The 14,709-nt window shown below is 39.4% G+C and overlaps 2 protein-coding genes across 4 annotated transcripts; one reads left to right on the plus strand and one right to left on the minus strand.

Annotated features, from left to right (window-relative positions):
- Positions 1-132: 132 nt before the first annotated feature.
- On the minus strand, positions 133-9,927 carry LOC134107892 (integrin alpha-X-like). 3 transcript variants are annotated; one of them, XM_062560177.1, is made up of 19 exons: positions 9,776-9,927; positions 8,252-8,354; positions 7,974-8,071; positions 7,751-7,821; positions 7,495-7,609; positions 6,539-6,663; positions 6,246-6,397; positions 5,528-5,678; positions 5,297-5,441; positions 5,116-5,189; positions 3,624-3,741; positions 3,204-3,289; positions 2,898-3,044; positions 2,585-2,800; positions 2,370-2,503; positions 2,044-2,186; positions 1,819-1,973; positions 1,544-1,669; positions 133-721 (listed from the first exon to the last, which is right to left on the minus strand). In XM_062560177.1, the coding sequence occupies exons 1-19, from the start codon at positions 9,810-9,812 to the stop codon at positions 584-586; spliced, it is 2,334 nt and encodes a 777-aa protein (XP_062416161.1). In that variant the 5' UTR covers positions 9,813-9,927; the 3' UTR covers positions 133-583. The 3 variants fall into 3 exon arrangements, with proteins under 3 accessions (XP_062416161.1, XP_062416160.1, XP_062416162.1); XM_062560176.1 differs by having other exon boundaries at positions 3,153-3,289; XM_062560178.1 differs by lacking the exon at positions 133-721 and adding an exon at positions 1,206-1,286 and having other exon boundaries at positions 3,153-3,289.
- A 1,241-nt stretch (positions 9,928-11,168) lies between these two features.
- Positions 11,169-14,489, plus strand: si:dkey-32n7.7 (serine protease 27). Its single transcript, XM_037463360.2, has 7 exons — positions 11,169-11,174; positions 11,699-11,768; positions 12,357-12,377; positions 12,952-13,114; positions 13,223-13,491; positions 13,589-13,734; positions 13,813-14,489. The coding sequence occupies exons 1-7, from the start codon at positions 11,169-11,171 to the stop codon at positions 14,155-14,157; spliced, it is 1,020 nt and encodes a 339-aa protein (XP_037319257.2). The 3' UTR covers positions 14,158-14,489.
- Positions 14,490-14,709: the final 220 nt, after the last annotated feature.

Here is a 14,709-nt window from a genome sequence, read left to right on the forward strand (position 1 = left end):
CAAATATAACAAACATGCATAGCTTGCAAATGTTTAAGCAGAAAAGTCTCATTTTAACATACAATGTGTTATTTGTTTTTTATCAACAAATTAAAAAAAATATAGAGAAAAATACACTCTAGTTTTATGTAATTTTTCAGACAAAATCTCTATGCATACTAAATATAGAGGAATGTATTTTAATTGGGAAATATATATACATTAGTGCTGTCAAACGATTAAAATATTTAATCACAATTAGTTGCATTTATGTCCTGGTTACCTCAACATTAATCGCACGTAACACATTTTTTATCTATTCTAAATGTCCCTTCCTTTATTCATATTTCCATTATAATGCTCTTATCAACATGGAAAAGTGCATTGGCATTTTCACAACAAGTTATTGAACCCCGCTCTGACTTTAATTTGAATAACAATTTGTAGGGAGCAGAAGAAGTTAGACTCTACAGCAATCACTGGGTACTACTTCATAACCAAGATATCCTCTTGTTACCCCTCGTCTCAGTCCCAACCCCTTGGTCAGTGATTTCAAACAGGCTTGAGTTTTCTACTTGAGTCGATTATTGACAATGAGAAAATATTATGAAAATGCTAGAACAGAGACTAGTGAAACAGATAAAGCAATCAGAGTTGATGCAGGCAGTGCTGTAGATGTTGAAACGTCAGCTGTTATCAGACTATATTCTTTGTCCTTGTATTTACTCCTTAAGAATCGAGCCTGAGGAACAAAATAAACAGTTATATTAAAACATGCATAATGAATACATTTTAAAATGAAAGCTGCGAGCAGCATTGGACGGGTCCTCGCTAGTCCTTGCACGTCGGGGCACTGGCCGAGGAACCCTGCGGCTGTCGGACGAAGCGTTCGCAAGTCAGTGGTCGTTAACCGTGTAGAGCGACGCCAGGAATGCCGCTTTGCAAACTTTATCTTTGACATTATCATGGTCTTTGGCCTTTTATGTCAACATATAACCAGGAGCTTCTGATGTACCATTAAAAATGAAAGCTTCTCAGAATACCATACAGGAGCCAATTTCCTTCAATATCTCAATCCCCGGACTACATTTTGTCATTTTCAGATTAGATTTAAAAGGAAACAATCAATTCTTTCATGACCATTCCACTTCAGGCAGAGAGTACACATCACCAGGGTGTCACTTAGGGATAACCAGGACATTACACCAGGACATTATGTTCCATCCCAAAATAAAAGCCTCTCAAAATACAGGCTGGCGGTCATCAACACATTTATTGTCGTCGCCGCAATTGATCTCGAACCCCAACTGTGGAAAACAGTTTGAAGTAAAGCATCTTGGTTCACAAAGAGTAGACAGTTTGTCTGAATGGTTACTCGTACAAATAAATGAAATAAAAATGTAGAAGACTAATGCAGTGCTCTCCGTTACCGACAACTGTTAGCTCTCCATTTGGTAGCTAGATTGCAAATAGTTAATTGTGTGAGAACTGACACAAGGAAAACTATTATTCTGAACTTTATTAAGATATTTTCTGCTAAAACTTTAATCTAGAGTGTACTTACAGGATGTACAGTTGTTTTCTGCGCCTGCAGGGCGAGACTAGCACTTGGATTTGGGGGGTTAGGTAAACCTTCAAAGCTGAACATGAGTTCATTTGAAAGAGCGTTTAGAGCATCTTCTGGACAAGCCTGCAAGAAGAAGTTAGGGCGCTATTGTAACATGTGTTTTCAGAAATAGTGAAGGTTGGAAAAATTAACGCAACATCAGCATCAAACATTTGATTTGTCAACACAACAGAAACTGTGATTTTTAAAGTTGTGCCTGTCCATCAACTCACCTGAACAAAGAACTTCACCGTGTTGCATACAGGCCGAATTAAGTCAATATCAACTGTCCCTTTTGTCTCTCGTTGTATCTCGCTAAAGTAGGCCCGGTTGTTTGGGACTTTGCGAGTGGCGTCCAGTGTTAGATTGTAGCTAATCTTTGCTGTAACTGGAACAGATTGGTTTGTGATTAAGAGATTACTCTTAAAGTATTTAAATGACAGTGGAGCATCGGGTACCTTTGTCTACTTTGGAGTGCCTGGTCATGGTAAAGCAGATTTCTGCTGTGCTCTCCAGAGGTTTTGAGCAGTTTGAGTTTTGAGTTGGGATTCGATTTGGGCTGAACGACACTGTAGCTTCCACCATAACTATTGGCTTTGATCTGGAAATAGACAGAGCGTGAAAACACGTGAGGATAATCATTGGCTTTGTGATCAGGAGGCTAACGCCACAGACAACCAAACCGGTTCTTAGCTGCTCAAAGAGGCTGAATGACTGGTCTGCACACGTTAAAGAGGTAAAGTGTGATGCAGTATGTAGACAGAAGAATTTTGAATGGATTCACCTCAGTAAGACAACTGCACCCTTTGAACCGATCGCTAAGTCAGGCAGCCCGTCACCACTGTGGTCAAAAGACGACTGACTGATGGACAGGCCGAAGAACCTCAATGGTGACTGGACTTCAGATGCTGCAATTCTCTGTGTAAACAGGAATATTTGTATTATTAAAGTTTGAACAACACGGCAAACATGGAACTATGCATGCTGGACCTCACTCACCTGTGAGTAAGAAGAACTGATTCCTCCTACTCCTCCTTCTCCATGGAATATGTAGATGCTGCCTTGACCGTTGTTCTCCAAAGGCGCTCCAACTGCCAAGTCACTGAGACCGTCGGTGTTGAGATCAGGAAGTACAGCGAGAGAAGACCCGAACCTTCCTTTGCCAGAGACGTCCCCTCTCAGTACTGATGGAGAGTCTAAGCGACACTCCACATCCTGGTGAAGACATACAGACGAGAGTCAACGTTTGCATGGTTGTTAGTAAAAACAATGGATCTTAATGCTCCAGATAAAATATAAAATACTAATTTACCGAACCAGTCAAGCTGCAAATATAAACCTTTCCCTCTCCATGAGAGTCCATGAACATTGGGGCAGATATGAGGATTAAGTCAGTGAAGCTGTCGAGATCCAGGTCCATCGCACAAACAACAGCCCCGAAATATTCACCACTCTGAAACTGTGAAAGGAACAAATTATCAATAAAAAGAGCGGAAACATGTTAATAAAACATAAGTTTCACATTGTCTTTCTGGACTTTCAGCCCCTCTTTATTGAAAGGTCCCACCAGCCAGTCAAAGGGATCAATCCTTTTTTTGAGGACGTTTTGGTGAACTACCATCACAGCTCCTCTGTGTTGATATCTTGGAGCTCCAATAATTGTTAACGTGCCAGACCTCGTTTTAGCAACTGCCATGGAGTACCCTGGAATCAAAGAGCATCAGATGTGAGCCAACTGTCCATCTTTTTAGCAGATTTTAAGAAATAAGGTATGTCGTCTTTCTGCAGCATACATTTTTTCAACTTACCCAAGGAGTTCACTTTACAAAGAGTATTAAGGCTGAGAAGTCTTTCTATTCTTCACATTTGTTAAACCACACTTCTGACTTTGCCTCCTTTTTTCTCATTTCACATAAATACACAAATTTGTATGCTTTCTATATTATGATAAATAACTTATAACTTAAATAAGGTAATTGCAAAGAGAAAAGAAGAGAGAGCATAAGCAGTGCATGCAAATGGTGTTTAGTATTCTTACCCAGATAACTGTCAGTCTCTATAACAGCCTCATAGGAGCCTGTCTGGAGGCCTGTTGACAAGTATTGGACGACGCCTCCCTTCCACTCATTAGCACCAACAATAGCCATCCGATTTCCCTTAAAAATGAAAGATATTGTCATGTCCAGGAAACTGTGTTAATCAAGTTGTCTCGTGTCTATGTGTTCTCGTGATTTCCTGTTTTATTTTGAAAAGGAACCTTTCTCTCGTTTCAGGCTACCTGCTCCTTCCCCCTGTGTGCCGGTCCGATTGTGCGCCTTGGCCCTGATTGCTTCCTCCTGTGCCCTAACCCTGTGTGTGTATGTTGTCTCCCTTTGTCCTGTGCCAGTTCGTCTTGTCCCATGTCAGAGAACCAGCGCGTACCAGAGTCCACCGTCAAGTCTTACCATGTTTGTTGGACCTAGTCCAGGCTCGCCTTTGTTTTTCAGTCGAGATAAAGATAAACACAGTAAAAGTCTGAACTGGGTGAAGTCCAGGGTTCCATTTCAAGTTGAAGGTTCAACAAACTCTGAGTCAAACCCTAAGCTCTGAGTTGATTTACCCCGAGTTGGGTTTCAGATCAGCTGTTTGGAGTCAGCTGTTTTCGAACTCGGAAAAGGTTGACTCCGAGTTGAGCAAGTGCACTGAAGGCAGCATAAATGGAGCCATGATACAACGAGTTACCATGGCAATGACCACAAACAATCGGTCGGCATACGTCACCCCTATTGAGCTGGAAATATGAATGCAAGCGTACGGGAGTATAAACAGTAATTTGAAACAAAGCAACACGTTACTGCAGCAAAAGACAGAGAAAGGTGGGAGAAAACTGATGCTCCAACATAGTGTTGTCAGTTAATAAAAGTTTTACTAATTCCCAGTGGGGAAATTAGATGTTTTACACTGTCAGAATGCACTACACACTATACACAGCATGCTCGTATTTAATCAACTGGTACAATGGTATGGAACGTATTATGTATTTTATTCAGGTGCATCCGGTGGAACTCCTCTTTAATGGCTCTCACTGGTTTGTGTCCAGGGAACAAACACGTTTAAAAGACGTTTCACACTTTTCTCACAGCTCTGCACAGAGCAGCTTTACTAATATTCTCCATCACCGATGTTGTAAAGGAAACTGCCCTTTGCAACAAAACGTAATACTACACAAAGAATGTGCTCGGATGTGAGAGCATGTCCACGATGAGTGACGTTAGTTATATGAGGATAAGTGGTGAGGTTATGGACATATTTGATGGACTGGGAAGAAAAACGATACCGTTTAAAGAAGTAGTTATCTGGAAATGACAATATTTCTAATTATTCCCTCCCGACGTTTAACACCCTGCAAAGTAAAACCGCTTCTTCATCAACAGAACCGTCCAAAGAAGGACATGCCATGTTGGACAAATCACTTTAGTCTTCAGACTCGGGAGTTTCCACTAAACCCGCTTCTTGAAACCCCTGGACATTTCTAGTGGATTTTTTTTTACCTCAGCAACGTAAGGTGCGCTGAATTCTTCTTGAAACATTTCGAATTTCAGTAATTTTCCGCTTGTTTGTAATCCTGTAACAGCAACATAAATATATATACACATTAATGAATCTAACTATGATCAGGGGCAAAGGTTCGGATATCACAATAAAAAAAAGTTTAATTAAATATAACTATACCTTCAATAGAGAAGAGTTTGGCCTGCAGAGTCTGTCTTATTTGTTCAAGTGCGTCGAAACTCTCCACTTGAAACACGTTTTCTTTGGTAGATGCAATGGTTTCCAGTTCCTTTTTTGCCTGATCACTGCTGAATGCCCCCCCCACCTAAGAATGTTGAAAACAAGAGTCTGAGGATGTGCTCCAAGTTCATCAGCTGCTTAAATTCACTAATTTAAAATATGTGAACTTACTCCAATAGCAAATCGAACAATCTTTTTGTTGTCAGCTAAACTTGTTGCACTTGGCAAAATGATGCGGTCGTTAGATTCTCCATCGGTGATGACTATCAACACTTTGTTCACATTTGGCCTGGAACCTTTTGTTGGTGTGAAGACGTCATTGCTGTAAAAAGAAAGAGGCCATTTCTATACACCTTTTGCAATGTAAAAAATCAACTACTATGAATCAATAAACATGATCAGGGACATAGTTAAGTTGGCTCTACAATACTTTTAATTTATTATCGAAATTAACACAATAAACATTTACATTAAGCATTGTACCTAAACTTTGGACTGTTATTTGTCCCACTGGGGAAAGTAAGTGTTACCATTAGTTAACAGAAGCAATTTTAAAGTTACACTGCAGATGTTTTGACAGCTAAACAAGTTGTGCAGTTTTTATGTCCCCATTTAGTTTGTTGCCAGAATTTGCCAATAAAAAAATTACAAGTATCTCACATGAATTTTCAGAAAAGGGAAGCTGAAATTAGGTCGAGGGCTCCACTTTAATACACAAAGCTAAATGCTTGTGAAACAGCCAGGTCACATTGCATAAAACCTTCAACACATGCCTGATTTAAAATTCACAATAAAATTATATTAAATAATTTCTATTGATTTGATTTAACTTCAACAAATTCTTAACCACTTCCTTGCAGATAAAAGTCAACATGATGAAGACACTTACACCACAGATTTGATGGCTTTAGCTGTGTGAGTGAATCCCCAGAGTTGTCGAATCTCACCAACTTTTCTTTCCCATGATGCAGTTCCAGAGATCAGATTATCACTGAAGAAAAAATGGATTTTGGGAGAACTGGAGAATTGAACGATGGCAAACTGCAAAAACAAGAAAGACATTCAGCCATCAGTTAATTTAACAGTCAACTCTATAATTGGGGTTGTTAACTTTAGTAGAAACCACCATGAATAAGCTCAGAGCCTGTGCTCTGCACACTGGAAGTGAAAACACAGATATACCTTTATGTCTGCTTGCAGGAGTGAGCGGACCAGATTCTTTACAAAAGTCTTCATTGTTTCAAAATCCTGATTATTTACGCTGCCGGAGCCGTCCAACAGAAATACAATGTCTGCTGATCCGCACTCTGTCAGAGAGATTTCAAGGTGGTTAAAAAAAAAAAAAAATCCTTTAGAAATTTTTTATTGTGATATGTGTAGTGTGCTAAAAATTATTCTATATGCAATTCACAGATCAAAATAACTGAGAACCCACCAGAGGCGTATACATCTTTAGACGTGTTTCTTTTAAGTTTAAGTTTAGTTTTTAGTTTTCAGCCAAACTTCAGTCCCTCTAAATGTGTCTCCAACACATCATCAGCCTACACAAACAGACTAAAGTCTCCTCAGTCTGTGGTGATCTGAGGATAAACTCGAGCATTTAACAGAGAGACGGTTCAGCCCAGGACGGCAGAAATGTAACAACACTTAACTTCCCCTTTATTTTTGCAGAGAGTTTGATGACAAAGTTTTTTTTAGGATGATTTCAGTGAAGAAAGATGTGTTTAATAAATTCTATCTTTAACCATTTTTTTCTCTTCGTTTCACTGTTTTGCTTCCAAATTTGCATACGTAAATAAATAATAGATTATTTGGTTTGCTATTTATTCCAAGTTCATTCATCCTGATTTATTTCCTTTCATGATTACTTTAGTGTTTAGACCATCCACACATTTCACATGCATTTATTACTGTTGTTCTTTCTGCAGACACCTAAAGGAGAAAAGAAGTTGCTACATCATTCATTTACTTATAGTTTCACAGCATGCTGATAATATCTTAATATCTGATTGTGTCAGTGTACATCAACCAAGAAAGACCTCGAAATGCACCAATGCAATCATATGGTATCATATGCACGTTGTGTTGAATGTGTAAAGGATGTAGGTTTTGTGTGTGTATTTATTTTCCATATTTACCGCCATTAGAAGAAGGTACAGGACCTGTAACTCGATCAGAAGCGTCTATCTGCCAGCAGGTTCCACTGTACATGGTGATACTTTTGCAGTCCTTTGGGATGGTTTGACCACATGCCTGAAAGTAGCATAAGAACAAGTCCTGATTAATGAACAATATTTTGCTGTGTACATGAAATGTAACGCATTGATGGAGTTTTTTCAGTGCAAGAAAAGTTCAAAAGAATGAATCATCAACATTTGCAGTCTCTCAGCTCACCAAAGTTCTTTGTGTGGAGGGATCATTTGCCATCGTCAAACCCAGAGACATGTTCACTGCAAACTCAGCCACTGTGTAGAAAAAGTCCATCAGTCATTCTGGACCCTTTGTGTTAGCGCCACAACAACAGTTCTACAAAGACTACAAACCTTCAGCTCTTACTAGTAAAACACGTCTGTGATCTGGTAGTTGGTGAAGCTTTATGTAATGGGAAGTTACTCACCAGGAACCGATAGTTGCGTGCATGTTTCGGTGGAACACTTATATATCAGTCCTCTTCCTGTTGGTGAATACTGTGCAAGAGGAGCACTGACCAGCAAACTGAGGAAATAAAAGCATACGGACATGTGAAAAAGCAAAAGAGATACATGAATCACACAACTCTGTCCACGTGAAAATGAGCGACTAGTGTGAGATGATCATGTGGCAGAAATACTACCAGCTGCCATTTGGCTGGTTTAGAGTCCAATGTTCCAGAACAACATTTCTGCTTGGACTTACTCTGATGGCCTCTGCACCACCTGGTATCCAAAACCTGCAGCAGGTTGAGTCAGGGTCTTCCAAGCCACAGGATCGATGTTAAAACAAAGTAAAGCGTTTAACCCTGCACAATGAAGAAAAAACACCTGATTTAAATTCACAGACAAGACATTTGTTTTTTTGTGTTCTCTCCGTGCCAACATTTAGGATTGCTGGCACACTTGCCTTCTTATCTTTTGCATAAATTCAGTCGTCCTTTTCTTTGGTTTTGGCCATAACACAAAGTTCTCTAGATATGGTCAGAAAGGATGCAAAGACCTACTTACACTGACTAACATGTCATGCTATGTCCTAGTTCCTCACTATAGCATTATGGTAGAACACTTCTCCTAATGACACAGCGGATCAGTGACTTCCAATAGATTTGGATTTTTTTGCAGCAGATTTACATTGTGTCTTTCCTTCTTACTGTCAAAACATAATTTCCTTCCCTTAAATTGGTCACATTAAGGGAAAGTTAAGGATGTTGACGTCTGTGTTTCCTACGGAAATTCCATTGTGCAAGGGGGGGACTTCTGATTTGGACAACACAAACCTCTCTTAAGTGTATTAAAGCTCCTATTCTCCCCAACCAGCTTGGTCAGCACTTACTGTACTTACGGTTTCTGATGATGATTTCCGTATTACTTGTGATTTTTCTGTATTCTAGTTAGTAATTTTAAACTTAATCACAAAGCGAGTTTGAGATACTTTTGATTTCTCACTAGGGCTTAATCCACTAATTTCCACCATACAGAACAGCTTTTACGGCTTCAGAAAGACACACATGTGAAATTCTGTTTCTATTGTGTGTTGCATTTATTGTATTTGAATTATTGTATTTAGTGAAATAAAACCACGGGTAGCAAAAGTATTACAACGGCGTCTAACAGACAAACAGAGTTTGAGAAGCACTTTTTCACTCACAACTCTTGGACCATGAAACCAAGAAGCAAAACATATTATATTTTTCTTGGAAATTTTGGAGTTGTTTTACAAAAATGAAACAACTCGAATTGCACTCCTTTCCTCCAATCCTCATCAAATTTGTGGCTCAAAATATTTGTGTAATCTGTAACGTATTCTTGTAGTTTGACTTCTGCATGTGTGACCTGTTTGATAAAAATAGCCATAAATCTTGAAAACATCTATTTGATGGCATTACAATAATTACAATGTCAGAAGGTTAAATAATTATAGCTCAGTTGTAAGATGTCGGACTCAATTTAAGTGTTTCTTTTTTGTATAATACATGTAATTGAATTGTAATTGCACTGCACCATAATAAAGGCAGGGTTTAGATGTTGGAAAAAAATATGTGTAAACAAAAAACATTTCTAATGTATTACAATTAGAGCTTCATTAGCTCAGAGAAAGCTGAGCTGGTCACATGTTGATGCAAATACTTTGAGGAACAAATGATACAAATAAATCTTTGGGTTTTTAAAATGACACAAAAATTGTTCGTTATAATAAGTCGTTATAAAGAGACAAAACTTCTCTTACCTGACAAGAAAACTGCTGTAGAAATTATCCAGCCCATTGTGTCACTCCAACGGTAAATCCTAAAAGCACGAATGTCTCTCAGAGCTTATACCTATTCATTTGAAGGGCATCTCACTGCGTGGGGACCTATAAGCATTTCTTCACCACTGACAGTGCAAAGGGGGGGGGCTGTCGATAGCAACATGCACACATCAGAAGGGGACAGTCTCCAAGTTAAGGCAGCCAGAGGAGGAGTTATGACATGCTTCTGTTTGCATTAATTCACACTAAGAAGTGGATACGGATGATAGTCCTTAACCCACGCGGTCTTCAGGTGTGAAACTAAAATATCTGGTGGTTTTGTTCATATTTTTAACATGTTTTCATCACTTTCATTCCATATATATATATTCAGCTGCACTAAATGTCCTACATTGCTCCAAAATATTTAATATGAACTTTTTCCCAGCCGTGATGTTTCCCTCTGAGTCGGAGAGAGAAGTTGATTTGTTATCTGATTCTCAACTTCACCAAACCTAAATAAACATGCACTAAAGCCCATTTCGGATAAGCGTCCTCAGGAAAGGGAAATCTAAAAACGCTCGACTCCATCTGCACAGCCCCATCCCGTCCTTGAGCCTGAGTTCCAGTTTTCATAGCAAGCAAATTTAACACCCTCAAAGACGGAGAGTTGGATTTGTTTATCATTTCGGAAGTCCTTTAATTCCTTTTTAAGCTCGGTTTTCAGGTTTTGCATATCTTTGCACAGGTTTTGTACGGCTTCAGCCGGAGACATAACCCCTTCCTCTGCACGGGGATCAATCACCTTCACAGTGGCTGTTTTGTCCTCTGTTGATTTTTGTTCCATTCCCTTCATTCTTGTTTTTCCCCACTGCCGTTTTCCTGCTTCTAGCCCCCCTCTAGATTATTTTAGGTTTTTAAACAGATTTGTCATGCATCAGTGGAGTCTAAGACTGTCCAACTATAGGGTGTTCTGAAGTAGAATTTCAAAGAACCTACCCCAACAGTACCAGCCCATTTAGATGTGGTTTCAACTTAATGTCCTCACCAGTAGAGCACTACCATGACAAACAGTTTTTGTTTTGGTGTCTGCTGCCAGAAGGTGTTTCACAATTTGCCCTTTAGAGTCCCGTCGGAAACTGCATATCTAGTCAAATTAAATATTTGAGAGGTGTACAGCCAGAAAGAAATGTTTCAGTCAGCAGCTATTGTCAGAGTTCCTCATTCCAATTGGATTTTCATTGTGCACTGTGTTCCGTCATCGCAAACATTTCTCATCAGATTTCATAATTCTAGTTAGTTGTTGAAATCTTTTTCTTTGGGTTTACTCTGAAAGACACTAACTAGTGGTCAGTGAAGAACGACCTGCGCCTTCAACAGTCAACAGTGATTGATGCCAGTAGGTTGTGTCATGAGTTGAGAAATTACTCATTTGGATTACTCACAAGCTTAAATTAAATGATGTATTTTTACTGTAGATGTTCCTCAAGCCGTTTAATTATTATCAGCACGTCAAAGCTGGTCTGTTAGACAGTAGTGACATAATAACAAGGTCATTGGCTTCTGAAATCAATCACAATTACTTCTTCACCTGTAACATGTTCCAGTGCTGGCTGTTTCTCGGCTGCAGTTACAGAAGTGTCAAATGTGTTTGTTTAATCTGTTTGTAAATTGTTTAGTGAACTTTCTCCATCGGAGCTTTAAGTCTCACTGAGAAATAAAAACAGTACTTAGAAATTAGGACAGCACATTGCAAGCTGTGTAGACCTGACATTACTGGATCCATGTAGACTTACACCCAAAAAATAAGCAAAAGGATAGAAGGAACTATACAATTCTTAAAAGTCATGGGGAGTGCCTCGGGGGAGGGGCATACCTCACGGCAGGTGACCGGTTAACGGCTTTAAAGGCTGACAAGAACAGTGCAGTGATCACAACATGTCTTTGAAGAAGTGGATCTGTGTCTTGATGGTGACCAGCTTTTTACGGGCAGGTGAGTCACACTAGAATGAAACACCTTTGTTGAGCTGCAAGGGAAAATAATTGAAAAACAAGGGTAGGCCAATAAGTCAAAATATACCAAGCTCACATTTTTATGGTTTCAACCAGAAAAGGTATCATTTGTATTTGAATGTAGGAATAAATAGATGAACATAATGATGACTTAGTGGAAACCAATGATACATTCTAATGCTGTTGTGGATTCAAAGTCCACACACTATAACTTAAAAGAATGTAAGCAACCTGGAAACCTTTTGCTAATCACTTTACGGACTCATTTTGATTAAAAACAAAAAAAGCAATCCATGTTTCTTTAATTTATAAACCTTCCCTCAAGAACAGGCAATGGGATTTTTAGAACCTGTTAACCAAATATATATTCTTAAGAGGATGTACGAAGCATTAGTACATGATTTACCAAAGCCTAACAGAAAGTATCTTTAAAATGAGATGTATTAAAAAGTTTTTTTTTTTACAACATGTAAACATGATCTAAAATGTTTCTATTCTTTTGTAGCTTTTGCCTGCAAAAAAACTTTTAAATATTGATATTAACCTAATTGTGGTGTCCCTTTTCCAGAATCACATGCTCAGCTTGATGGTAAGTTGTTAACATTACGAGATTCAATTAATGTCTGCGTCACATATTGTATGTGCATTTCAGAGAGATTTCAAAGTAGATTTACCAGTTAAGCTGGAACAAGCAAATCGCAGTTGTAATGGTACCACAGTGTGCGGTTATTTCCTCGTAGGGTTAATTATTCAACAACCACGGATACAAAGGTGACCAAAGTTAACAGACTGAGGAAAAGTTATCTGCTAGATTATTTATTTTAACACTGTTTCAAGGGACACGGCCAGAAAATACTGAATACTGAATGTTACTAATACAATTTAATGAAAAGTAACCTTCTGGGGGAGAATAATGATTTAGTTAAATGAAAGGAAACACCAACAAAAAGGTAATCTAACTAAACACTACTACCAAAATAAAGAAAAATGAAGTGGCAAAACGATGATAAAAAGTACTTTAATGAATTTAATTTATTAAAGTTTAATTTTGATTTATTTTAATAAAGAGATTATTAAACTCATCTTTTAGTTCATTAAAGTACTTTTTAATCATCATTAATTTGGTCTGATTTTTCAACTGATTTCCCTACTCGGTTTTCCAGTGTGTGGCACCACTCCCCTGAACACCAGGATAGTTGGAGGTCAAGTCGCTCCAGTTGGAAAGTGGCCCTGGCAGGTCAGCCTGCAGCAAAATGGCGGCCATGTTTGTGGTGGTTCCCTCATCAACAAAGAGTGGGTGATGTCTGCTGCTCACTGCTTCTCCAGGTGGGTCACCTTGACCTTCTGCAGGAAACAACTCCCAGTTTTCGTCTTTTGTGTTGGACTTTAAGTCCATTTCCCCTAACCATCCCATTTCTGTCATTTGTACTCCAGTGTCAGTACATCTGGATGGCAGGTTTCTCTTGGGCGTCAGAACCTGCAGGGCATAAACCCAAATGAAGTGTCCAGAACTGTGGCCAGTGTCATTTTGCATCCTCAATATAACAGTGGCACCAGCAACAACGACATTGCTCTGCTCAGACTCTCCTCACCAGTCCAATTCACAGACTACATCAGACCTGTCTGTCTGGCAGCCAGTGACAGTGTGTTTAACACCGGTACTGGTAGCTGGGTCACTGGATGGGGTGCAGTCCAGGAGGGAGGTCAGTCTGCTAGTTGCTGACTAGGAGTTATTCATTCAAATGTCTCTAAACAGAAGGTTTTATGCGTGAGTTGCCTCTCCTCTTGTTGGTCTCACAGTGCTGTTGCCGTTCCCTGAAGCTCTTCAACAAGTGCAGGTGCCGGTTGTGGGAAACAGACAGTGCAACTGTCTCAATGACGTTGGTACTGTCACAGACAACATGATCTGTGCTGGTGTTCTGGCAGGAGGCAAAGACTCTTGTCAGGTACGCTGCTTCATTGAATCCGTCACTTGTTGGTGAATGTGTTTAGGATTTTCTGAAGTCACCTCTGCATCTCCACAGGGCGACTCAGGAGGTCCAATGGTGAACAAGAAGGGCTCCGTCTGGGTCCAGTCCGGAATTGTTAGTTTTGGTTTTGGCTGCGCTCGGCCCAATCTGCCGGGAGTCTACTCCAGAGTGTCCAGGTACCAGTCCTGGATCGACTCCCACATCAGCTCTGATAAGCCGGGCTTTGTCCAGTTCACCTCCAGTGGGCTGGATGCTGACAGCAGCTACACCTGTCCTGGTCTGCCACCTCCTGTTACACATCCAACGACCGCAACAGGAAACTCAGCCAGTTTCTCAATTTCTCTTTTGCTGTCTTTCGCTGTGCCTGTGGCCTCAGTGTTTCTGTTATCAGGATTTTAGGTTGGTTGTGTCACAGCCGTTTTTACGGTTCATATTTGCTATCTTCTTAAACTCTCTTAGATGCATTTAAAAAGATCAGGTCAGTTGTCAGTCCCTTTCAAGAGAATATTTGCATAAAAACAAAAGGTACATTAATGTTCTATTTTATTGAATATTAATAAATTGGAGGGAGATGTTTTTGTTTCAATAAATCGAATGAAGGACAACTTATGTAAAAAAATGTACATCCCGTAATACCAGTAACAATAATATCTTGCAAATATAACAGCAGAAAGGTCTTATTGTAACCTACAATTTGTTATTTGTGCCAAAAATTGGTGTTAGAAAAATATACTGTCATTTCATAGAGCCTCCTGTCAAAATCCCTTAATATACCGTATTTTCCGCACAATAAGGCGCACTTAAAAGCCTATAATTTTCTCAAAAAACGACAGTGCGCCTTATAATCCGAAGCGCCTTATATATGGATCAATTGGTTGATCCATACTGGTTAACGAGGATCCATTGGAGGGAAAGTCTGATGCCAGCAGCCGCGGTAATTTCAGCTCCAAC

This window comes from Pungitius pungitius, chromosome 21 (assembly GCF_949316345.1).
Source record: "Pungitius pungitius chromosome 21, fPunPun2.1, whole genome shotgun sequence".
Lineage (NCBI taxonomy): Eukaryota > Metazoa > Chordata > Actinopteri > Perciformes > Gasterosteidae > Pungitius > Pungitius pungitius.

Bases quoted from the DNA above. Each gene is read 5' to 3' on its own strand.
- si:dkey-32n7.7 (XM_037463360.2), top strand. The intron at 11,769-12,356 runs GTGAGTCACACT...TCCCTTTTCCAG, and splicing joins GACCAGCTTTTTACGGGCAG to AATCACATGCTCAGCTTGAT. The intron at 13,492-13,588 runs GTCAGTCTGCTA...TTGGTCTCACAG, and splicing joins GGGTGCAGTCCAGGAGGGAG to TGCTGTTGCCGTTCCCTGAA.
- LOC134107892 (XM_062560176.1), bottom strand. From the start codon at position 9,812: ATGGGCTGGATAATTTCTACAGCAGTTTTCTTGTCAG. The intron at 5,679-6,245 runs GTAAGTGTCTTC...TTCTTTTTACAG, and splicing joins AAAGCCATCAAATCTGTGGT to CAATGACGTCTTCACACCAA. The intron at 5,442-5,527 runs GTAAGTTCACAT...CAACATTCTTAG, and splicing joins TTGTTCGATTTGCTATTGGA to GTGGGGGGGGCATTCAGCAG.